Source organism: Marmota monax, unplaced genomic scaffold, assembly GCF_021218885.2.
Source record: "Marmota monax isolate L192 unplaced genomic scaffold, Marmota_monax_Labrador192_F-V1.1 WCK01_AAM20220418_F8-fsc00315, whole genome shotgun sequence".
NCBI classification, from domain to species: domain Eukaryota; kingdom Metazoa; phylum Chordata; class Mammalia; order Rodentia; family Sciuridae; genus Marmota; species Marmota monax.
Window position 1 is genome coordinate 94,271 of NW_026692798.1, and position 26,856 is coordinate 121,126.

At 33.5% G+C, this 26,856-nt stretch overlaps 1 protein-coding gene across 2 annotated transcripts in view; it reads right to left on the reverse strand.

Moving 5' to 3' along the window:
- The window catches only part of LOC124095086 (pregnancy zone protein), a 43,391-nt gene extending 17,097 nt beyond the window's left edge, over nt 1–26,294 (reverse strand). The window contains exons 1-17 of one of the 2 annotated variants that reach the window (XM_046448193.2): nt 26,137–26,294; nt 24,629–24,812; nt 23,714–23,867; nt 23,527–23,579; nt 22,928–22,948; nt 22,326–22,494; nt 20,889–20,973; nt 18,941–19,064; nt 17,466–17,580; nt 15,447–15,556; nt 13,400–13,555; nt 12,554–12,781; nt 11,733–11,796; nt 10,037–10,179; nt 6,372–6,521; nt 4,562–4,726; nt 2,926–3,025 (exon numbers count right to left, since the gene is read on the reverse strand). In XM_046448193.2, the coding sequence (XP_046304149.1) occupies nt 2,926–3,025; nt 4,562–4,726; nt 6,372–6,521; nt 10,037–10,179; nt 11,733–11,796; nt 12,554–12,781; nt 13,400–13,555; nt 15,447–15,556; nt 17,466–17,580; nt 18,941–19,064; nt 20,889–20,973; nt 22,326–22,494; nt 22,928–22,948; nt 23,527–23,579; nt 23,714–23,867; nt 24,629–24,812; nt 26,137–26,219 (2,104 nt within the window). In that variant the 5' untranslated portion in view covers nt 26,220–26,294. The remainder of the gene's footprint in view (nt 1–2,925; nt 3,026–4,561; nt 4,727–6,371; nt 6,522–10,036; nt 10,180–11,732; nt 11,797–12,553; nt 12,782–13,399; nt 13,556–15,446; nt 15,557–17,465; nt 17,581–18,940; nt 19,065–20,888; nt 20,974–22,325; nt 22,495–22,927; nt 22,949–23,526; nt 23,580–23,713; nt 23,868–24,628; nt 24,813–26,136) is intronic. The other variant, XM_046448194.2, reaches the window with a different exon arrangement.
- Nucleotides 26,295–26,856: the final 562 nt, after the last annotated feature.

The window sequence follows — 26,856 nt, forward strand, 5'->3', positions numbered from 1 at the left end:
GGCCTTTGGCTTGAGATCCTCCTGCCTCCATCTCTGGAGTTGCTGGGATTGCAGGTTTGTGCCACGATGCTCAGCTTCATCATTAATTTCTTATGGTAGCTTATTTCTCGGGTGGAATAAGGCCATTTGTGCAAGGAATGTTTCTTCTTAGAATTATTTAGCCTTCCAAGTTGTTGCTTTGTTTTCTTACCTGTTTGTCCTGTAGAAAGTTTAGTCCCTATTGCTTGTTCAAATACAGTTTAGAGCTAAATATATTTTTCTCTATGAATAAAAGCAAATGTAGCTCTAAAATGATTTTTCAATTAATTAGGAAAAGATTAGAGTAATTTAATATATCAAATAATGCTGTTACACTGAAATGAACATCATGCTTTCCATTGGCAGTAACAATTGAACAAGAAAAATGGACATTAGCCTTTGCAAGATTTCAGAAATTACTTGTTGGTTGTTTGCTTGAACAGTGAATGAGATATAGAGATATAAATAGTAAACAATAGGACACAGTAATGTGTGTGTTACAGACACAAACACTCAAGAAAGAAAAGAGAATAGTTGGGTATGGTTGCCACATCTATAATCCCAGCTAATTGGGAGGCTGATAGAGGAGGATCACAAGTTCAAGGCCAGTCTCAGAAACTTAGTGAGGCTCTGTTTCAAAATAAAAAGCGCTGCATATGTAGTTCAGTGGTAGAGTGTCCCTGGGTTTGGTCTCTAGTACCAGAAAGAGGGAGACAGACAGGGAGAAGAGAATTGACTTCAGTTTTAGGAGAAAAGACTTTAACAAGGAGCAAGGTCATATGATCCTTAGTGGGTAGGAAGCTGAGGAGAATGGAGGGCATGCTAGTGAAAGAGGAGTACCCAGAGTGGCAGAGCTAGGAAGCAATAATTCAAAGAGTTTATGAAAAACTCCCCCTTCCAGAGAAGAATGTCTATTTGGGGGGAACTTTAACATCTCTGGGTAAATAGTAGATGTAATTATATAATAAGACACCATGAAGGTCAGGACAAATAAATTAGATCTGTTAAGGCAACAGTTCCTTAGCTTGATAAAAAAGATATTCCAGAGATCAGAATATATATATAATTTTAAATATTATTTTATATATCTTTATTATAATGTTATTATACACTTGTATAGCTATATATACCTCTGATTTCTGGAATATCACTTTCTTAGTATAATTATATATTAATATATAATTATAAATATATATGTATAAAATAAGGTTTGGATATGGTGTTGAAAGCCATAGCCACAGTCCCTTCTGAGAGTAGGGAGTGAGACATGATAACTATTTAAGGGCGATTAGCCTTTCACAGTATACGGGTTAGACTGAAGTGGAGAAAGACCAGAGATAAGGAAGGAAAGTTCACATGGCTTTTTAGTAATCTAGTTATAAAACTATAAGGGATAGGAATGAGATGAGATGTAACTGAAAATGAAGAGGAAAGAATAAATAGGTGACAGATGCTGAAGGAAAACTTTGTTCAGAATATTTAGGATAATACTATGATGATGATACTCTGAATTTACAGGATTTTCTGCATCATTCCATTGACAGTCTTTTTTCTCTTAGATTTGAAAAGAAAATATGCATTTGATATTGAGGAAAAGTAAAATCAATTTATAGTGCAGTTCAGATTTCTTTTTCAGAAACATTCTATTACATGGAATAATAATTAGATTTTTTTTTTTCGTTTTATGCTCTGAACACCTCAGTGAGTTTGGTGGTCATTCTGATTCTAGATATGAAGATACTGAGCCAGCAGAAGGTCACATGAATTTGTGGTATTTCAAAGTCATATTTATCATAGCAAATAAAGGGGAGATATTAAATTGTCCCTTTGTTCTAAGAAAACAATAATACTTATTCACTATACAGGATTTTCTTCTTGTTGAGGAAACTGTCTTATTCACTTCTTTGTTTATAACTAGATCTTTGACCCTTGTCTTCCCAAGAGGTTTTAGACCCCTGTCTAATATAGTAATTTTACTTATATTTGAATATGTTTTTTGTGTGTTTATTCTTTTTTTAAAAAAAGTCTTTATATTACCACACTCATTTTTTACTAGAGAATAAGATTAATAGACGTTCAAGCTTCCAGGGAGAGATCTATGAACGCCTGGTAACAGTAGGAAAAAATATTCAGGATCCTTTTAACTTTTCCTTATTTCTAGGTATCTTGAAAAAAAATACATAGAGAACAATAGAACATTTGTCAAAAGTTGAATTATTCTATGTTATTCAACTTTCATAAAAAGACATGCCATAGTTGATATCCACGTGATCCTTCCCATTTATCAGCTTCCCTTGCAGTTAGGGAAGGAATATAGGCAGAAGTGATATTTGCCATTTTCACTTCTGATCATAAAAGTCACACACCAATCTGCTCCTTTACCATGACTGTGACTTTGAAAGGTCCACTGGAGGTGGTAGTGTTACCAGATGAAAGCAAACTGGTTATCCCTGATTTTATTTGATAGAAAGAGAATCCTAGAGAGCTAGTGGACTCACAAGTAGCTTTTGTGTGAATAAAAATAAAATAAAATAAAATAAAATAAATGGCTAGGTGCTTAGCCATTTTGATACAGGGGTGAATTTGTTATTGCAATGTAATAGATCTTACCCTGACTAATTCAGGTATTGAATCTACAATGAATAAAGAGGATCTGAAATGCAAAAGTACTGAAGGCTCACACACAAAAATAGCCAATTTTGACATCAGAGAGAGGGGGTAAGAGAAGAACAATAATTTATTTAAAGTCTTATTTAGGGAAAAGATGTTACTTGTGGATAACTTGCCAAAAAAGTTGATGCAGAGTGATCAGAGTCAATACTTAGATGAAGAATTATTTATCCCAACCCACCCCAGTAAAGTATAATTTTTCTTTTGCTTTAGCAGGCAAATAAAGTACAACCTTACCTACTTCATAGGCCATAGCTACCGGTGTAAAACGATGAGGAGGTTGGCAAAAATGTGTCTTATGGATTTTTGAATTGGTAAAAATATTTAATCCTATAGACTGAAAGAGAGATTAACTTGTTAAAGCATAGAGGAAGTTTAATCTTGAGAATGGCATTAATTTATTAAATTTGAATTGCACTTTCACTATTGTTTAATACAGAATTAATAGGATCATTATGAAAATTCTGCACAATAAAGAGGACGTCTACTTATAATTATGCAATGGAGTCACAGAACATGAAGTTTACCTACCGAATAATGGGATTGAAATTCTAATTCTGATTCCTATGATTCCTATTTTAAAATATTGTCTGCTATACTGTGATACCTCTGGAATTATTTATTTTTGTATCCAGGTAACTACAGATTTCAGTCTTAGATGTTTTCTTCCCTCCTATTTCTTCACTAAAGATCTGCATCCCTATATGTATAGCCAACTAGATAAATCTTAATGATTTCCCTGTAGAAAGTGTGGTTTTGTCATTTGAAATTGTGGGATTGCATACTAGAGATTTTTCTCCACAATTTAATAGATTTTGTTTATTCAAAGATATTCCTTTCCCTGAATAAGTATACTCGATTGGTTCCTTTTGGGATTTTTCCTTCCCTCTTTTCTTTCCCAGTTTTTAACTATATGGAATATCTGCATTCAAAGCACACATGTCACAATAGTCTGATTCCTGGAGTCTCCCTGTCCCCACCTTTTACCTTCAATATTCATCGCTGATAAACTCTACTTACTGTCTCATCTCAGAGTACCTGGGGAGCCATATGACCCTGGGGCATAGTTGTCAGTGGCAGTTGGATACGGGATAGAAAGAGTCAGACATAAAGGTTTAAAGACTGAACAGCTAGTTAATAAACATAAAGTGTGTTTATTTAAATTTAAATTTATTTAAATTTAGAGGCTTGAGAAGAGAGATTTAAGTTTCTTTCAGCTTAGCTGCTGACCTCTGTCAGAAGAATGACGTGTGTTTTCCTCAAGGTATAAAAAAATTTGTGTTTCTTTTTTGATGGTGGTATGATTTAGATTTAATTTCACAACCTAGTTAAACTCTTCTTTTATAACTCTACTAAAGAATAGTTAAAATTATACATTTTTCAAACAGGTTGACGTTAACACAAATAGTGTTAATCCTTTCTTAAGAAAATGGCTGCTTTCTGTTTGCCTGAAATGTTACTGCCTTAAAGGTAAGAGTTAAAGTAGTGCACTTTATACATTCAGTCATTATTCATTTAACAAGGATTTATTGTCCTAACGACTTGTATGATGGCTTCAATAAACTATTCATACATTAGAATCTCTAAGAATTATTGAAAGGGGAATATGATGATGGAACTCACCATGAAAATAAATTTGATTAAGGATTTTGGCTATAAAAATAAATCACTTGCTGTTTAAGGTAACAGAGAAATTCATGTATGAAAATCTGTACAAAGTTTTCTATGCCTTTGACATTCCAATATTTTTCTCTTTTGTCATTGTTTTGTTAGAGTTTGTGGAAGACTAAATCCTATAGCTTAGAATTCTATTGATTCTCCACCTTAATAGAGACAAAGCAACTTAGGTTTTATTTTGTGGAAAAAGAATTACCTCAAAAATTCTGTAAACATCATCATTATGTAGTAGCTGCTTTGGTGTGTATACCATTTCATTGAGAATTATGTCTTTTGCATGGATGCATTTTTCACCATTTGCATTTGGTGTACCTCTGTATCCAGTGCCAACAACACTCTTTTCTGGTAGTAACTTATAGACCTGTGAAATTGGGAGAATAATGGGGAAATTCTTATTTTGTTTATATTTAATGTGACAATATTCAACATGGTATTTCAAAGGTTATGGGTTTTGTTTAATGTTGTTAAGCCTATATTATCAAGAACACAGAGTCTAATGCTCTATCAGAGGTGCATGTGATAAAGATTTTCTCCCATTCTGTAGGTTCTCTCTTCACATTATTGTTTCTTTTGCCGAGAAGAAGCTTTTTAGTTTGAATCCATCCCATTTTATTCTTGCTTTTACTTCTTGATGTTAAGGAAGTCAGGTTTTAAGCCAACACGGTGAAGATTTGGGCCTACTTTTTCTTCTATTATGTGCAAGGTCTCTGGTCTATTTGAATTTGAATTGAGTTTTGTGCACGGTGAGAGATAAGGGTTTAATTTCATTGCTTTGGCTATTCTGGGTTTTTAATTTTTCCAAATGAACTTCATGATTGCTTTTTCTAGTTCTATGAAGAATGTCATTGAAATTTTAATCGGAATTGCATTAAATCTTTATAATATTTTGTTAGTTTGGCCATTTTGACAATATTTATTCTGCCTATCCAAGACCTCTCCTTGGTATGATGTCCTCCAGTTCCATCAAATCACCAACAAATGCCATAATTTCATTCTTCATTATGGCTGAGTAAAAGTCCATTGTGTGTGTGTGTGTGTGTGTGTGTGTGTGTCTCACATTTTCTTCATCCATTCTTTTCTTGTTGGGACATCTCGGCTGGTCCCATAATTTGGCTATTTTGAGTTGTACTGGATGTGCCTGTATCACTAGTATGCTCATTTTAGTTCTTTTGGATAAATACCCAGGAGTGGGATATCTGGGTCATAAGGTAGCTCCATTCCAGATCTGAGGAATACCCACACTTCTTTCCAAAGTGGCTATAAACTAATTTGCTCTCCCACCAACAATGTATGAGTGTACCTTTTCCCCCATATTCTCACCAGTATTTATTATTATTTGCATCCTTGAAGATTGGGATTCTAATTGGAGATGAAACCTCAATGTAGTTTTGATTTGCATTTCCCTGATTCTGATGGATGTTGGATATTTTTTCATATATTTCTTGGTCATTTGTATTTATAAGAGACATTTTTAAAAATAATTTGGGCAGGAACTCTCTTTCACCTACTCTTAAAATCAGTAAAGTCTTGATTTCAGTAAAAACTTAAAACCTGGCACTTTACATAACAACTTAAATGCAGTGTGTTAGGAAGCTGCATTGCAACCAATTTGTTGTGAATTTCACCTCTGAAACACAGTTTTAGCATGCTTTCTCTATAATCATTTAATATGGACTAGGTATATTTTGTTCAGTCATAAAGTAATATGATAATACCTACTTGAAATTATTGTTCATTTATTCACTTATGACAAATGGGTTAAGCTCCTCTTATACTTAAGAAACTGTGCTAGTCATGGGGAATGTGGTGGTAAATAAGATTGTTCTGTCAAAGAGTATATAATAGAATGAAATGAGATGATACAAGTAAAGTGCTTGCTTCAATGATTGCTGTGGAATTACATCATGCCTATAACTCAGAAAAACTTGTCCTTTGCAGTTGCAACGTCCAAAAATAGTCTTGCCATGTGAGCATTTTGTTAAACCCAAGTCTGAAGTGGTACTCACCGACTGAGGTGAAAGCTCAGCTTCAGGTTTCATTAGCAGCACACTCTGGTCTACAGCCCTGAGGGCGCAGAGGGAGAAGGGCGTGGCTTTGACCTTCAGGTGATTGTCTGAGGCTGGCAAGCCCTGGACTGATGAGAAACTCAAATTTACCTGTAAAGAGGATATGATCATAGCAGCAACTTTTGTAAATATTACAGTCTCACATCTCTCTTACTCCAGGCCAAGATGAGTCTTTTTGACCTTTTCTTTCTCTCTTTCCTTCTTAGAGCAGACATAAGAGATGAATTTTCCCAGGAACCACCAATTAAACATCCTTGGAATAATCTAGACATGAGGTTCCAGTTAACTTAGGTTTCCTATTCTTTATATAACTGGGGAAATATAAGTTGGCTTGGATCACATAGAATTCAAATCCTGGACTGGGATTGAAAACACACATGCTAAGTGTAAGTGGCTGCCCTATTTCTGTGCAGTGTATTGTGATGAATGTGTGTGCTTTGTAAGATTCTGTGAAAAAATCACATTCAGCATTTTAATTGGTCAACTGAATTCTCTTCCAGCTGGATATCTTAGCCACATGAAGTCTTAAAGCAGGGTACTACTGATAATCAGGTTGGGTGTTTATTGGGTCATTTAAAAAATAACTCATGATATTCTAAGTTTTAAATTCTGTAAAAATAATAAATAGTAAAATATTATTATTTTAAAGTTACCATAAGTGGTATATTTGTTGCTCAATTTAAGTTTTATATAGATTATCCACAGATAGGACGATGGAATAAAATAGGTTAAACATCTAATACATACATATCCTAAGTGTTTTTAGGGAATTCAAACACCTGTGAATAAAGATCAATAACAACAGAATAATGGGAAATGATGCAGATTTTTTTTTTACAGATTTGATTTCACTTTAGTCAGTAGAAATTAATTGACAAGTGAATCTTTTAGTTTCTTCTATTATGCAGATATTTCTTAAGCAATACCTGAGCTACATTTGAATTTAAAGTAGTAATATCAGATGACTTCCTACATTTTTTCTTTTTTTGGTACCAAGGAATGAACCCAGGGGTGCTTTACCTCTGAGCCACATCCCAAGCCCTTTTTAATATTTTACTTAGAGAAATGACCTCACTGAATCGCTTAGGGCCTTGCTAAGTTACTGAAGCTGGCTTTGAACTTGCAATTCTCCTGTCTTAGCCTCCTAAGCTGCTGTGATTATAGGCGTACACCACCGCTTCTGGCTTTTCTAAATTCTTGAACTGGAAATTTATTTGAATTGAAACAAAAGGTTAGTATGTTTAGCTAAATAACATTCAACTTACTGAATTTAACTACAAGAATCCTGCTATGTGGTCTGCTAACTTAGCAGTTTGGAATCATGCATCATATAACATGCATGAAAAATAAATCACTAATTATATATCCTCAAAATGTAGACATATTTATATCTCTAATTCAATATATTTGGAAAACAATGCTTTTGGAAAATTTCATTTTAAGTGTTTTTAGTTTTAGAAAATTTAAGTTCATTAAAATAAATTTATGAATATACACATCAAATGAACAAGAAGGTTGTTTGGAATTGTAATCAACTGAAAATACTGTTGACCAAGAAATGGAAATGTGATAAAATATAAAATATTTTAACAATTTGAAAGCCAAAAGAACTTTATAGCATGTTTTGAAGGAGTCCTTATCTAGCTGTGTTAATCAGTGTTTTCCTTAATGGATAATCATATCCAGTAGAGAATAACAAATAATAAAATCCATTACATATTCAATGTGTGCACCAAATTTGTTGTTTTAAAGGGAAGGTGTTTTCAAAATAAAAATAGTTTTCTCTGTCCCAACAAAGATTGAAAATAAATATTTAAATTATATTTGATTTGAAGGAATTCATGTCTCAGTCAAACCTGAGGTATTTCCTCATGTTCTCAGTCCACTGTTTATTCATCATCCCGTCAGGCTGTCTAAATTGATTTATACCTTCAATTGATCTACTCTTCTAATGTTTTGTGGTATTTTATATGAAGAGAAATATAACGTCCATGGGCTTTTGTTTCTGTGGGAAAGTTTCATGGTGTTACACAGAAATTGTTGCAGATTTGGCAGATTGAGAAACATTGTTTAGTTTGAACTCTGAGAAGAAAATTGATGTTCTGTTGATTATATTTTTGAAAACCTCTCTGATTCCCCACTGTGATGGGAACACCAACTCATCAGAAAGAGCACTGCTCCACTGCTATGAGTAAAGTGGGCTGATATCTGTGGCATAGCAGGGCCCTTCCAGGATTGAACAACTCACTCTCCAGGGTTAACAGTGAAAGCCATGAAGCTTGAGCAGGCGTCTCCCCTCACTTGACAGAAAGCATACCAAAATCCCAAAAGGAAGAGGCACTAGACTCCAAGGACATTATATTCTATTTCTAATATGAAAAGGTCCAGGCTTAGTAGAATTCTTTAGATGGAATTGAAGATGTATAAAGATATGTATCAGAATCCATTGTGTGTTTTTCTTTGTTTGTTTGTTTGGTAGTGGTGCTGGGGATTGAACCCAGGGCCTGGTGTAGGTGAGGCAAGCTCTCTATCAGCTGAGCTATTTCCCCAGCCCCAGTGTATTTATTTATTTATTGGCAATCACACAAGAGTCTTTATTGCAAGCTCGAGCCTGGACTCAAAACTGTTCCTGATGCAGCAGTCCTAGGGAGTGAGTCCCAGTCCTTTGTTCAGTGAGAGTTTATAGGTTTTGGGGGATACTCTATATGTCACAACATCACACAGCAAATCATTTCACACCATGGGAAAATCATACAACAATTCTTAACGTTGATTAGCACATTCACTGGCATCCAGTGTATTTTTTTTTTAAGTAATGCAAATATTGTTTTAATGGGAGAAAAGTTCAGATGTTATAAACACACATTGTTTTATTCTCTGTAAAGTGTGTGTTAAAGATTCCTCCCAGTTTTTGAAGAGATATCTGAAGTAGGTAGATTCTGTTTGCTAATGTTAAAATATACTGCCAGAATAGTAAAAATCAGATAAAAGCACCAAATTCTACTGAGATAAAACTTATTTTTTAATCTATTGGGCTTCACATTGCAGCTTTGTATTCTTTAAAAATAAAAAAAAATTTCATTTATTCTTATGTTAGATTTTTATGCTATAATCATTATTAGAGTACCAAGATTGTGTTTCTCAAAGCAGGGTACAGACATATGCTCCTGGTTTATACTGTCAAGCTAAATGCAAACTTATAATAACCTACTGGTTCCTGTGCTCAGGTGTGACTCAATAAAATGACACAGCTTTATGAAGCATCATTTTCAGGTGAAAATTTTGGTAATGAAATATTTTAAACTTAAAACTATTAAGAGTTTATACTGGAATGATTTTGAAATCCATATAACTATTATGATAAAAAAGAGTTTTTGAAAATTGTGCTCGTGGTCCCCAGACCTCTCAAGGTATGATGTCATTCTGCCTTGTGAGGATTCTTATTGTCACCAGACCACTCAAGGTATGATGTCATTCTGCCTTGTGAGATTCTTTGGAGAAAAGTTTTAGGACCACATTATGGGAGTATTTTACTTACTTCCTTATTTTCCATACTTAGAAAGAAGAAAAGGATGAAATGACTAAGCCTAAACAAAATGACCCACCTTGTTCGCAAAACAGTTTTCAATTTCGAGTTTCTGAGTGTCTGCAATAATTTCTCCATTAGGTAAAATAGTGTAAAGAAGAATCTGAGCAGTAGGAGCAATGTCTGGTTCCACTTGAAAGGAGAAGGAAAATGCCCCCATCACTGGAGAATAAAGAAAGTTCAAGATTAGAGATTAGGAACAATTTTCTCAATCTTATGAAACAGGGGTTCTCAGATTATTTACCTTATTCACATTTGGGACATACTAAAGTAAGAAAATAATTGTATACACACTAGTGTGCATATAGTAGTTATTTAATAAATATATGCTGAAATAATGACTTTTTAAAGATATAGGTTTAATTATTTATTTTCTCTGCTTAAGTAAGAAAAAAAACATGTAGTCATGTATCTATTTCTAATATGAAAAAATTTAAGAAATTTGGGAGAGGATGAAGGAGAGAATTTTAATCAGTTCTAGTTATCCCTAAGATCCAAATCAGCACATCTTGTCCTGTGTGTAAGAACAATACAAATAATCCAATACAGTCTTTCCTTCAGGCCATTTACAACACAACAGAGATACAGGTACAAATAATCACATATAAGACATTGAGAGACTCTTATTTCTATAAAAGAATTTCACCTTTATATCTTAGTAATTGCTTCCTGTGCAAATCACCTAATGTGTATGTAACATTTCCACCTTGTTTCTCTCAAGAATGTTCTAATTTAGGTCTTTGTAGCTTACACTCCTATTTAAAAAACTATCCTCTGGGCTGGCATTGTGGCTCAGAGGTAGAGCACTTGCCTAGCTTGTGCGAGGACCTGGGCTTGATCCTCAGCACCACATAAAAATAAATACACAAAATAAAGGTATTGTGTCCAACTACAACTAAAAAATAAATATTAAAAAAACTATCCCCTTCCTATGTCCTTAAAAGATTTGATGGGCATAGAGTTTTCTTTTGGGGTGATGAAAATGTATTGAGAATAGGTAGAGTTGGTGGTTGCTCAAAAATGTGAATGTGCTAAATGTCACTAAATTAATTGCACACTTGAAAATGACTAACTTTAAGTGAATTTCACCTCAATAAGAAATTTGAGAAGAAGATCAATTTGAGTACAATTGATAGTAAGTCTCCCTTTATGAACAAGTTACATGTCTTCACTTATATAGGAATTTCTTTTAATAAGTTTTGAGATTATCTACAAAAATGTGAAGTTAGCTTGTGATAGAAGCAAAACCAATAGGGTCAAAATAAATTTTGATAAAAAAAATACTAAAAACATATGAAGGTATATTTCTGAAACAGTTAAATATAAGTAAGTATGTAATAAATATAAGCAGACATTCATTTTATTAGGAAAATGTTAACAAAATAGTTATTTTTCCTAAGTACTTAAACTTTTCATTAGGTTTCATGGAAGTCAAAGACAAAATGGAAAAGCACCCACTAATATATTATCATTGAACAAAATGCAGCATATTTTTGTTAAAGTTATATTTCTTTTTCCTATTCACCTCTGTAGGTACTCAATAAATAAATTGTTTTAACTCTACTACAGAAACAAAATTTGAAGCTATTGCTTTATGAGATAGTTTGTTTTTTATGTTATGTTTCCTCTAATGTGAAAATAGCTCTAACCTGCTAAATTGTTCAGGACTTGGCCAATTGAGAGGGAACCAAAACATGTAATTAGAAAATGCTTACCATTTCCTTTTTCAATGGACAATACATGGATTCCTGATTTGGAGATGCTTCCTCTTGCTTTTATCTGAAGATAGAAAGAAATTTATTTATTATTGTTTAAAAGTGTATATGTTAATCTTACTTCAAAATGTTTATAATATATAAAAAAACAATAGTCATACAACTCCAATCAGAAGTTTTGTTTTATTACTATCTTTACCTTCCAATATTTTCCTAACTGTGCTTTTATCTACTTTGTATAACAAATTTTAGTATGTTTTACATTTTCATTTAATATTTATCATTTCTATTAGATATTTCATTTCAAGTTTGTTATTTTAATAAATATTTTAAGTACCTACTATATGCAGAGCAATGCATAATGAAGATGGATGTAAAATATACATGTTTTCTCTATTGTTGCCCCTTTCTCTAAAAAACAAATATATTCAGCATTCTCTTTGTATTAGACATGAAACTGAATGATTTAATTTCAATAATAATTATATGAAGTGGTTATTATCTCCAGTACTCAGGTGAAATGACATATTTGTCTTTACAGATGAAATTAAGTAATTTATACAAGATCAAACTGAAAGTAACTTGTTAATTTTCTACTTTTTTTATAGAATTAAGGAAATGATTGTATAGCTGGTGTTTCAGTGGTGACCAGAAAATAAATGAGAAATTAAGGCATTAACTCCTTAGGAATTAATTTCTTTTCTAGCATAAAAACAATACCCCCTTTATTAATATTGACATAAAAACTGTTACTTTGACAGGAATCCAGCAATTTTCGAGTTAATGCATTGAGAAAGAGATACAGTGACTCTTATTCTTACCAAATAATAGAAGGTTAACTCTTTTTCATCCTTCAAGGTCTGTTCATTCAAGATGTATTGTGCCTGAATCTCTTGGGTTTCCCCACAGGTCAAAGTACCAGCAACAAGTTCAAGCTGAACATAACTCCTGCTTGGGGAAAACATGAGGCTTGCAGAGTGCTGTGTTCTTTCATGAACTTCATCGAGCCACCAGTCATCAAAGCAGTTAGTATTCTGTTTGTAAGTAACCTAGTGTGAAAATATAAAGTCTTGTAGTTAATCTCTCTCTCTCTCTCTCTCTCTCTCTCTCTCTCTCTCTCTCTCTCTCTCTCTCTCTCTCTCTCTCCTTTCTAAATATGTCAAGAGGCTGCTTTCCTAAATACAGCGTACAGTATAACACATAGCCACCTTCCTCCTGAGGTGATTTGGGTGTTTGCTGAACTCATTTAGTGGATATTATTCACTTGCAGTCAAGTTTAATTACTTTTTCTTAAGACATTATGGCTGTAAATTGTGTCAGAGCATTTAAATATTCAGTAAAAGTCAAACACAGTATTATGCCAAAAAACTAACAAAGAAACATCTAATGGACATTAGAACTACAGAGCATTAAAAATTTCAAGGAAACATCAAGATGATCTATCCAATGGCACCTGCCACTAGACCATGTTGTGAAGAGTCCATGTAAGAGTGAAAGTTTTCTGGCAGAGAATTTTTTTGTATAATTTAGGGCTCCACATTGCTTAATTTATGTTATTCTTTATCACCTTTTCTTTTATTCCTAGAGTTCACATGCTTCTCATACATCCTTGAACTATGTAGCCCTACTGATCTGTCTTTCTGTCCCAGATGCCCATTTTCACTCACGGTGACGACAATGGAAGCCGTTGTGAAGTTCATGGTGTTGAAGGAAATGTTGGCCAAACCATGCTCATCCGTAGTAAAACTGTAAACAAAGCTGTTCACACTGGCAATTACGTTTTGATTGGGGATTGGCTGATTCTTGTCATCAACTAGAAGAATCTAGAAATATGAAAGTAGTAGTTATATGTCATGAAGGAGTGACATCTTCTACTCTTTGACCTGTGCAGGTGTTCACTTGCTGGTCACTTCCTACCTTTTACCAAAGATCTTAGAGTCTGAAATCAAGATGTGTTTCCTGAGCTCTAAACTCTGATATTTATTTTTAATATTTCTTTATTCTTGTGATTTTTGAAAATATTAATGTAGCTTATTTTATTATCATCTTAATTGAAAAGCAATATTTGTATACATTTCTGAGATATAATGTAATATAGATCACCTTATTTTCTTATTATATTTCATAGTGAGACATTTAAAATTTACTATTTTTTATAAATGCAATACTATTGGTTATAGAACACCAGCTGTGAAATCGATCTTAAAATCTTGTTAATATTTCTATTAGGATATTTCTATTTGAGACTATTTGAAAATGGAACCATGAAGTTACCTTCCCCAATTTTTTCCAGCTTCAGTGTTCTGGTTCCCAATAGCTTTCTATGTAGTCTGCACTCTGCCCTCTTGCTGCTTCCCCTTTGCTCCAAATCATTCTCTATACAGCATGAACTTACCTGATCATGGTGAGTACCTAAAAACCTTCAGTCACTTCTCAATCTGAAATTCTTGCCATATCCTTAAAGGCTCTCAAAGATTTGATGTGGCTTCCCTACAACTATTTGGTGAATTCAGTCACACCTTTTATTTTAGCAGCAGTCACACTGTCTACCTTGTAGTTCTTTGTTCCTGAAACTATTTCACACCTTGAGCCTAGGCCAGTCTCCTATTTCTGGCCAGGTCATTCTCATCCTTCAAGTTTTCTCATCATCTTCTCTCTATCTGAAATGGCCTGGCCAGACTATATCTATATAGTTCCTAATTTCTTTCCCATTTGATGGATGAAATACTGGAATGAAAGAGGAAAATGTCAAATCACAAATTCAAATATAAAATTCAAAATATAAAATGAGCAAATTGGCTATAAGCTGTCAATTGAAAGATAAGTTAGTACAAAAGCAACTTTTAAAATACTCAGGAAACTTACATATCTTATATAAAAGAAAATTAATAGTATATTGAATTGGGATATCCATCCTAAAATTTACCATTGTTGACATTATTGATATTGAACTTTGAAACTCAAAAAAAAACTTTTAAAAAATATTAGTAATAAAAAAATTATCTAGATGAAAGATTATTGCTATAGTTTGGGTGTTAAATATCACTCAAATGCCTATAGTTACAGGTTTTGTCTCCTGGGTGTTACTATTGGGAAGTTGTGGAACCTTTGTTGATGGGGGTGGCTAGTGGGAGGTACTTGGAAAATTGGAGATGCATCCCTGAAGGAGACTGTGGCACTACAGCATATTTTTCTTTTTCTCTCCTTCCCCTGCTTCTCTCCCCATGTTTCCCTCTGACCATGAGAGGAGCAGTTTCTCTCTGCTATATGTTCCCATCATGTACTGCCTCACCACAAGCTCTGAAGCAATGGGGCCAATCAATCATGCACTGAGACTTCTAAAACTGTGAGCCAAAATAAACATTTTCTCTTTGTAAGCTAATTATGTCAAGTATTTTGTCATAGTAAAAAGTGATTGACACAATTACCTTTTTATTCTTCCTATGGAAAATTATATTTAAAAAAATTATTACTTACAAAAAGCCAATCAAAGAGAATTACACAAAAAATGCATTAGAGTTATGTTTGAAATTTAATTAATAAAATCATGCTTTGTTTTCCTGCATTTTGTGCTATTTGCTTTTCAAATTTATTTGCCATAATTTTTTATTCTTAATTTTATTTTTCTTATAAATATTGATTTTTTTATTTTAAAATTTGTTTTATTAAAAGCCTCATGTCTGAAATTAATATATATTGAAAAGATAATTTTACCTGTCCCTGAAAAGGAAGTCCAGGTCGGTAATGTGAATTCACTTTAGTAAATTTCAGTTTGCTCAAGGTATTTGTGATTGCACTTGATCCATAACCAGTTAATTCTAATCCTAAAAAAGAAAAAAAAAAGTGAAGTTGAACAGTTCTATGTATTCCAAATTCACCTTCTAGTTCCACTGTATCTTCACTTCATCATAACAAAACACCATCCATATTCTCTTATTTATTCCAGAATTTCTCACACATACACTATAGAAGCTATTTGAGAAGCAATTTGATGTTAGCTTCATTTTCATATAAAACATAGTTACCATCCACAATCCCCAATTCTGGTTTTGAAAGTAGCCTACTTGTTCCACCTGTTTTTAAGTTCTCATCTTCTCTGTGATCTCGCTCCAGCTTTGTTTCTGTCTCTCTCATATCTTTGCTTTTCCTTTCAACTTTGTACTTACAATTAGATCATTCACATTCACATTGGCCTTAACATATGTTTATATTTCTATCACAAATATTTTCCCAGAAAGACTTTCCTTTTCATTGCATGGCAGGTCCAAAGTATACCCAATACCTGGTACTCTTCCATTCAGTGTGCCTTTTTTTATCATCTAAGTCATCATGTTATCAAAGTCTAAGTGGTCCATGACTTGACCCCATATAGATTCCTCATCTCAGATTCATCATAGGTGAACCGTTGGTAGTACTTCATATAGCAGTACCCTTGTGATATGTCATCTTTCCCAAGGCTTTTAAGAAATTCTACAGTTTTATTCTTCTCTACCCCTAGGTCTTATGATTTTATTTTATACTATTGTATAATCTACTAATACAGTTGTTTTTCTTCTTGGGATCCTCTTTGTCCTGTATGTATCCTAAATTTAGCAATGCTAAATGAGCTCACTTTCAGAAAGTACTGCACTCACTTTTAGGATATGGATACAGAAGGTGTGGCTTCAGATTTATATTTCTTACCCCTGTTCTGATGGCTCTCTTTATAAAGATTAAAATTATTATTGGCACAACGTATCCACTTCAACTTAATATTATAGATTTCAATTTGACATTTTCATCACAATAGTTCTTTTACATGTATTCCTTAAAAAAATTTTTTTAGTTGTCAAAAACTTTATTTTGTTTATTTATATGTGGTGCCAAGAATTCAATCCAGTGCCTCACACATGCTAGGCAAGCACTCTACCACTGAGCCACATCCCAGCTCTTACATGTATTCTATATTGGTTAATGGCATTTCCTTTTCTCCATATTTGGAATCTACTCATGCATTGTTAGTGAAACTGCAAATCAGCTTCACCACTTTGAGAAACAGTGTGGAGATTCCTCAAAGACTAGAACTGGAACCACCATGTGATGGTTATCCCACTCCTTGCTATTTATTTATCCAAAAGAATTAAAATCTGGGTTCAGCGTTTTTGAATCAGTTTCTGGTATATTACATTGCAACACAGTTTTCATTTAGCTTATCTTCTCTGTATCTGATAGAATTATGTTTTTAAAATATCAATTTTTAATCCATCTCTTCAAACCTATCTGATAACTAATAATTTTCAGAATGACTTCTAAACTCTTCAGTATATGACTTACTTTCCTCTCCAGCTTAGCACCAACCTACATTTTCAGATTCTTCTGAAAATGAATGGGTTCTTCTGAAAATTAACCCATTTTTTCTACGTTTTTCATGTTTCCCTGACCATCACTAATCTTTCAAAATATTAGACATCCTATTCAAATAATTTCAAATGCTAGTTTATCTTATAAAGCTTTCTTCTGGATTTACATCAGGATTAATTATTTCTTTTCATATTCATTTGGCCCTTAGTTTTATAATTCTTGTAGGAATTTTATGATCATACACATAAATATAAACATCTTATTTAAAATTTTTAATGCCTCGAGGGGCCCATGTCTTCTTCATAATATGCTGAAACTATAAAATATTTTAAATGGAATGGAAGCTGGGTAAACGTTGATTGAATTAATAAATAATTTAAAAAGAATGCAAACCTGTTGCTTCCTCTCTGATTGTGGCTTCTACTTGTATTCTCATGTCATAGCCCCTTTGTCTCAGTTGAAACACTTTAGTTTTTACCAGTTGTGTGAAACATCCTTTATTGTCTGCCTGAAGAGAAAAGGAAAGAATTCCTGGGTCATCTAATTTGCTGTCAAAAAGTCATCAGTCTATGAACTTTTTATTGGCTGTATAAATACATTTTATAAGTGTTCAGACTACATTTTTTGGGCATAAAGTTTCTTCGTTAATCATTGAATTATTCATTGTTAACCTTTGCCTTATCCCTTGTCTTCTGAATAATCCCATTTCTGACAGTGAACTTCTTAGAGTTTCCATGTGTACCATGATATTTGATAATTCTAGCTTTTGCCTGTTTTTCTTTCCAAATGGCAACTTTCTATCTTCCATTCTTACTTTGGTCAAGGGTTGCTACTACTCAAAACTCAACTCAGGCATAATACATTCTAAGAAGCCTCTGTAACCACCTCCACCTAAATATTGACTATGGATTATATTCTCTTAACTGCATTTTCATGATATTTTCTTGGATATTAATAGGAACACACACATTCAGGGACTAGATAAATCCTTCTAGTAATCAAGTTTCCAAAATAAATGTTGGGATTCACGTTTTCATTTTGTACTCATTTACATAAAAATATTTATAGCACAATAAAATTCAATAATTTTAAAATTTATTCACATACAGATGTTCTGATCACTTTAAAATAAAATTTATACTAGTCTCCTTGATATAGTAAAGATTTTGGCAGCTATAGTCCTCTCTTGGTTATCTTATTTATCTTGATAATCATCATCATACTCTTCATCCTGGCCTTTCATTTTGAATTCTGCAGCTTTGATAAATAACTTTCATTTTTTTTTTTACCCTTGCAGCACCTGCTGTCTTTGTCATATCCTAGACTTTTACATACTTTTCCTGTGAATCAGTAATTTATGAATTCCATTTTGTCAATGCAACATATTCAACTTTCAGCTGTTTCGTTTAATTATTCTTAGTAAATCTCTTCTTTGATATAAGTGGGACCTCCAATCTGTTATACTTCTAGTCTGTCCTCTCCTGAACCTTGTTTTTACTTAACACTCTTCATAAGCAGTTTGGATCCATGACACATCATTCAATTCTCATACTAGCCAAATTCTTAGCACCTGCCACATTCTTCTGTTATCTGTTGGACAAATGTCAAATTTGGATATTTCCTTATCCTTTCATACTTTATATTTGCATGATGATTGCTGTTGGAAGAAAATTATAAAATTGGCCAAATAGAACAATAAATTCAAAAGCCCAACACTCCTAACACTGCCTGCCTTAAAAATTTTCCTTACTCCATAATTTTGCTTTTTGATTATTTTGAACATATTCTCTATTGTATTATATTTATAATCATAACCCATGAGAAAACAAGATCTGGTATTAGTGCTCTGAGGAGTTGTTTCCACATACCTGTTGGCTGAATTCTTCACAGATATTTTGTGAATGTTTGCCATGGCAAGTAGAAAGGTATTGGGAATATTTTCTGCATACATTAATTGTCACCAGACCAGGGACAGGCTTTCCATATGTGTATCTATAATATTAATGACATCATACAAAATGTATTTAATATAAATGAAACGGATATTTCTTCACCTGATTTGACCTGTCTGTACATCCATCTTTTATGCACCTAAAGCAACGGTTGTACCTTCCATGGCATTTGCACTCCAGGAGCAATAATTCTGAGAGACTGTGTCTTAATTACCTTAGTAGGAATACATTTATGACTTTAAGAGAAATCACTGATTGAATCTTTTTGAAAGATCTCCAAATTCAAAGTTATAAGTTTAGTTTTTCTCAGATCTTTTTTCCTCCCTCCATTGAGGTTTTACTTTAACACTGTCCTGTCTCTCACTTTCTCTGCTGTCTGATTATCTAGGTTATAATTCTAGCTTTGACAACACCTAAGTTGATTTAGGACAAAAAACAAAATAAGGGTGTGAAAAGAATATTATTTCTAAGTTCGCCTGCTGCAGCCCGGCTGGCTAGGCAAAATAGCGGGGGGAAGTGACAGGCAACTTGTGAAGGTTGATACAGCAGGTGTGGGAGCCGCTTTATTACCGGACAGCAAAGGTATATATACACTTAACTAATTATACACAGCTTGTTTCAATCAACATCATCCAGATACAGCAATCCTCATCATCTTAACAATTATACACAGCTCAACTCAATTAACATCATCTTAATGACTGGCTGGCATTACCCTTCAAACCATTCCTCCTGGCAAAGTGCCAGGTGCCATCTTGACTTGTTTGTGGCTCTCTACATTCGCCATAATTCCTAAGTATTTTAATAGGATAAATGGGAAAGTTAGAGAGAAAGTAGCAGCTACAAATAAAAATGTGATTTATGAACAGTATCATAATGACTTGATTTACTTTTGCCACATATGATGGAAGGATATGATGCAAAGCTCAAATCAATTTATTTTTTTCTTCAAGTGTATTTTATGAACCACCACCATTGAAATTACCTATAATATAGATTGAGATGCCAGATGCTTGAGTATTGCCCCCGGTTTATGGATAGAATCTTTGTAGAGGGGACCAGAGTTGTTCATTTTAATTAAACACCTCCTATAAATTCTCATGTACCCTCAAGTTTGACTTCTGTAGCTTTTTTTGTAGCTGTGAAGTAGGTGAGGCTTAGCTTCAGTGCCCCATTCTTTCCTTTTCTATAGTTTTCTCCTCAAAACTCCTATAATTGCTGATAAATATAAATTGCTGGTAACATGTAGAATTTCTATTAGATCTTGAATCATATGTAGATCTGGATCAAAAGGCTTCCCCTCTGATGAAAATATTTAAAGCATCAAGGCTCTTGAAAGGGATGAAAACATGTTACTCATGCTATTTTCCAAAAGCAAGTTGAGGATGCTCTAGTACATTAAGGTAATCAGGGAAGAAATAATTATGATTTGCATTTTTAATTCTATTATGTGTATCTAGGAATTAAAGTACAGCATTAAGCTACACTATTATATCTAAGTTCCAGTCTTCCATCCACTGTTTACCATGATTTAGATATCACAATAATTCAAACAAGTATTTTTGTCCTTTATGTGTTTTGTTTCCCTCATTGTAAATTGAGGATAATAATTACCTCTATTACACAGAGTTAGTATAAGAATAAAAATATGCTTAAAACATTATCTGTCACATTTTAAATGTCCAGTGAATGATGTTATTATTAGTAGAAGTGTCATATACATATATCCCTGCTGCTTAGCATAGGAGAGCTGGGGAGAATTGTTACTCCCTGAATTAAAATCCTTCAAAGTCCAGCAACTTATTTAAAATACATTTCTTACATATAATATGGAGACAACAGTGAAATAGCAAATGCAACTCACAAGCCACAGACGGATACCTCAAATTCTTCATCTAGAAAAGGAATAGTCTTGGGCATTTTTACTTGGACCTCAAATTTGGGTAAAACTGTTTTGAATAAAAGAGAAAAAGAGGTGAGAGTGGGCCAGAGATTTAAAAATATTAGTAATGGATTCCATTAGATTCCATTAGGGGAATTTGTAACATAGAATCATGTAATTTGACTTCAATTATAGTAGGGAGCACGAGGGAAAATACTGACAAGAAGTTGGTCATTACCATGGGCACATTGTACTATGTCACCTTGGTTGAGCTAGCACTATATTTCCTAGACTGCTGTTCTCTGAGTTTGCACCCGATTTCAAAGGTAGAAGGAAAATAGTACCATAAGCCTCTGAAGATCATCACAGTAAGATATGGCAGTAGAGGGACAAATAGATTCCAGTGTGTCCTTAGTCTTTCTCTATGTGCAGCTTTTCTTCCTAAATGTTTGCTTTGCTAATTAACAAAATCCCAGGCCATCACCATACCCTCAGCAATGGTTCCACTGAACTAATAACTATGTAGAGGTCACAGCCCTCTCTAGGTCCTTCCATAAGTTCCCCAGCATGGTACACTCTGGCCACTGAAGATGTTTTCTTCCCAGGTCCTTTGCAAATTTGAATCAATCCATCCCCATTAAATGTTCAGGTGTGGTTAGCAATATTCTCTGTCAAGTGATCCTGATAGAATCTTATTTTCTAGTCTCTCCCAGAGTTGTGTAAGAGGTTACTCCTATAATATAACTTTATTTTGTGATTTTCATGGACGTTCTGGTGAGCTTTGGGAATTATTTTTTTTTATAATAAGACCTCTCAGCCATGGCATGAAACATTTATCTTTATTAGAAAATCCACATAATTTGTAACTAATTAGATGGATTCAATGTCTGATGTAGTAATTAGCTGATTGTTAAATTAACTGTTATAGTTTAATTGATTACAGAGTTGAACTATAATTTATTTGAGTACTAAATTACTAGGATTTAGATATCATAGTTGATTATTACAACAAGAATAAATTAGAAAATTATGAGATAATGCCAAGAAATACCTTCAGTTATAAGACAAATAAATATATTCATGGTGCATGTAATTGACACAATGTATGGGTTAGCAATGAATATCTGAATAATCACTTGTAATTATTGAAATTTCTCTTGTTTCTTATTGGTTTTATGATTTTGATAAATGACTATATTTTTAGTATTTATATGCTCAATTGTAAAGTGAATATAATAATTGTATATGCCTCAGATGACTATAGAGAGGATGAAATGAGATAATGCATGACAAGTGCTTAGCAAATACTCAAGTGAACAAAAAAACTTGGTAATTTTCAAAGACTGTTTGATAGACCTTGCTTGCTTCCTGTGTAAATATTACAGTGTTATACATGCCTTATTCCTGCATAATTCTTACCATATTCTTTCACTTCAAAGGAGTGCTGTATTATTTTTCTAGACTCTTTCACCAGAATGACTTTGTAGAGACCCAGGAAGGGCTCCACAGACAGTGGGAAGGAGAGTTGGGTAAGTCCCCTTTGCAGATTGATATTTTGCCATTGGAAAATTCGGTTCTTCTTCGGATTCTATAGGTAAAAATATTATGAGTTCATAGAAACAATTGAAATAGATACTTTTGAGTAGAGGGGCAGCTTTTCAGGTAAGAATGACATTGGGTATTAGAGTTAATGGGTTGGCAAATTGGCATTATAACTATTAGCAACATTTTCAGTAGATTTTAGACTGAGAGAAGGAAAATAAGTTTATTAGCTCTGAGGTACTGCAGATGGCATTTCATGACATTTCATACTAGTACCTCTTTTGATATTATTAAATTGAATCATTTCAAGTAATTTTTCTTTCATTTGTATATAACCAACTTTTCCCAAATAATTTAAGGTAGACAGGGAAAATAGTGTTTGTTAGTTTTGTTAAAGTAGTGATTGGAAGGAGAGAGGTAACTAAATGTTACTTGTAGTGAGTCCTCATTCCAACCTACATGCGCAATATATTACCTACCTCAATATAAATGACTGGGAACTGAAATAAAAGAAAGAAAAAGTAGTATAGAGCATGTGATAGAGTTTAGAAAGAGAAAACTGGAAAGTCAACACTGATAAAAGTTTATGGATGGGGGAAGAAAGTACATTTCTTGTCCAAATAGGAAATGTTCCTTGCTTGGTTCATATAACTTTGTATGTTTAGTTTGGTACATAAATCTCTTAAGAATTCGTGTCTTTCTTTTTGTGAAATAACATACAATTGAGGAAACTTATTTGGATAAAGATCCAAATAGTAAGTTTATTATTATTTTCAAATGAGATGTGTTTTACAGGATTTTTTTTTTGTGTGTGTGTGTGTGTGTGTGTGGTACTGGGGATTGAACCCAGGGGCCTTGTGCATGTGAGGCAAGCACTCTACCAACTGTACTATATCCCCAACCTACAGAAGCTTTTTAAAAAGAGAAACCCAATATACTTTTGTCCACCTTAATAAGATTTTTTTTGTGTGTGTGTGTGTGGAAGGATTAAGTATCTCTTACATTGGTTTCTGGTTTTCCAATAGAACCTTAACTTTTGCCTATTTTCCTCAACCCCACCCACAGATATGAGACTTACCGTTTCATTCAATGGGTGAAAATTGATATCCACAGAGACAATGCGGAATCTCACTGAAATACAGAGATTTTTTCCCCATGAAAACCCCAGTGGTAACCCAGGCTAGAAGTCCTATGATTGTTGAATCACATAATCAAAAATATGTACTTTCCCCCAAGGTGGTCTTTGCTCTTTTGGCTCCTTATACCTGTTTGTCCTGGCTTGTATATGGGTTTGTCTGTCTGGACAAAGACAAGGCTCTCTGCTTTCATTATGTACATTGACTTCCTGCTTATGAAATGCTGGGTTGTCCCATTTATCAGCACGGTAATAAACGCTGCAAAAGATGGCAACTCTGGAATCTGCAAAACAGAAATGAGTGAAGAATCTACCCAGACTCAATTCTGAAAGCTTTGGCCTTCATGATTTTCCGTTTTCCTGGTAAGTCCCTGAGAATTAGAAAGGAACAAGGTTAAGGTTTACATTTCTTGTCTTAAAAGTAGATTATTGCAATTTTATAACATGACACTAACAATTCATTGATTTGGTTGACAAGGAAAATATCACTTCAATAAAATGAACTAACTCTTTAATCCAGTCATGTTAGTGAAAGAGGTGACATTTTCTCATTTTCATGGCTATATGGTGGTATTAAAAAAATCATTATATTTTATTTTCCAAATGTCAATAACAAATTTATTTTATCGTTTGTAGTAAGTTAGTAGGATTAAAGATTTAAAACTTTAAGTGATAAAAGGCTATGTGAAATAAGTCAACAATCAACCACCTGTGAGGTCTTAGATAAGTGTCTTTTGACTTTAAGAATTTCAGTATTTATACCAATAATGTTAAGAGTATATTTACATCACAAGTGTATTTTAAGATCAAATGAAATCCTATAGCTACTGTTACCTTTCAAATACTGCATTTGATCTGTTTGTGTTGTGTAAGCATATTCAGTACACTTTTATTCTTAGATTCTCATTTGTAACTTACTCCGTACTCTTCATTTTCCTTCATTATGCTGTTTTTTTTTCTTTTTTAAATTTGAGGGATGAGAACATAAGGTCTCAACTAAACACTTTCTCTAGCCACCTCCCTCATCCCAGTGGTTGATACTAACAATGAAGGGGCTGCAGTGGAAGGAGTTCCTATCTGTCACCAGCTCTGTAAGGAGGTTCCTGCTCTGTGTTCCATACTCCAGATTCACATTCAGTGTCACCGTCTCATTCAGGTGATTCAGGATGACACAGGCCTTTTCAGGAACTCCAGCATAGAGCTGTGATGGGACCAGAACCATGTATTGCCTGTGGAGAAAAGGATCAAACAGAGAGAGGTTCAAAAGATGTCAAAATTATTACTATTTTCTAGAAAATATTCTCTATCATCACCAATCATAGCATAGAGCCAGATTTCAGATTTTAACCAGATTTCATGTTGCTCAAAGGCCAACATAAAAGACCATGGGAATTTAGAAAACATCAAATTAAAATTGCTATGCATCTTTTGAGTTTTAAAAACCTCTACCCTTGGAATATTAGAAAACTATGGGAAAGGAATCTAAGAGTTATCACATATGTTGGATAGAAATTCCAAATTTACATGAATTAATCAACAAGGCACTTTTGAAGGTATTAAGATCCTGTCTGCATGTGATCTTGAGTTCCATGTGACTACCACAAAGCACTTTGTTCCAGAAAAATTCTAGAAAAATAACATTTAACACGTGGGAGACACTAGATTGTTTTTGCTTCAGTTTAAGAAGCAATCTTATTTCTTTCCTTTCTTTCACTCTGTAGTGATGAGAGCTGAACCAATCTAAGCAAGGCTCATCAGCAGACCCAACCAGTTACTCCCAGAAGAAAAGGCCATTCCCCTGTAGCCATTTACCTTTCCACTTTTAATCACTCAAATATGTACTTCATGATGTTGTATGTTTGCTCACTTTTCTCTTTCTGCGTGTCTTTGTGTATCTGGAAAACTTAAATTAGCTTCCTAAGTCTTATCTCAAAAGCAGTTTCTTCTATGCAGAATTTGGGGATGGCCCTTTTCTTACAGCAGGTCCCTTGAAGAGTTAGGTTTCTTGGCAGTATTCTCCTAAAATCCTGCAGTGTCTGCTCCTGTTTTGGGGTGGCTATATTTCATTTTCTGTATTCCATCTCTCTCCTTTTCTCTTCTCTGAGGTACTGAAGAAAAGATCTAAATTTTTTTAATCTGTGTATTCCCCAAACCTAATGCCAGACATTAAGATTTGCTGAAGGATTAAGTGAATTGATCCAGTTTCCTGGCTTGTCTGTATGTAGGTCCCTCCATTCATCTTGGCAACCCCTCACATGGGGGAAAACACAGACACAGAGCCACTTCACAATGGCCAGAACACTGCTGTCTGCTTATGAGTAATAAAAAATGTTTCCTTTTAAAAAAAAAAAAATAAGAATACTATATTCTTTCATGAATGATTGACAAATATTGCTGCCTCATGTCTAAGTTTTCTAGAATTGTAATATGTCATTCCACATGAGTAATAACAATTTGCTGACTCTCTCAAGTAACAGGAAATTAAAAAAGATCAAGAATGAGATAACACCATGGGAAAGAAGGACAATAGAATTTGGGGAAAATATTACTTACGATTTTGCAGTAGCCAAAGCATCTCTGGGAAGAAGCAGAAAAAGTAGAATCAAGACTGGGTTGGGAAATTGACTTCCCCTCATGGTATAGAGAGGAACCAAAGAGAATGGGAGATGAGCTCTTGATTCCTTGAACTCTGATCTTGTTCCTGATTCACTGGTTTTTATTTTACCTGATGGGTAGTGAAGGTTAACTGTCAACCATCTATTTTTGTAACATATTAACTACTTTAGTATAAAAAAATCAATTCTAGATAATTTCCAGGAACATCAATATTGTTCCATCCACATTTTTAAATTTTCCAAATGTTTGACAGATAGTACTTTAAGGCTGCTACTGGTACAGCTTATCAATCAGCACTTTAAATATTTTGGGGAAAAATCAGATGAATTACATGATTTGATGAATAAATCAATATTCTTGACTTTTAAAAAAATATAATAAATGTAAATCTCTATTCCAGATTTTTTCTTGGTTATCCAGAGAGCATCACATTTACTCATTTAAGATTCATCCTCAGTGGTTCCTTTATAAAATAAGGAAATGAAATATGAAATCTGTCACAGAATTCTAAAAAAAAAAAAAAAAAAAAAAACTTGGAGGCAATTCCTCTAGTTTTTATAAGTTTAACTTTGTTTCAAATACCTATTCTTATATTTGTATTTTTAAACTCATGACACTTTTTTAAGTTGAATTTTTTAAAAAATGCCTTTATTTAAT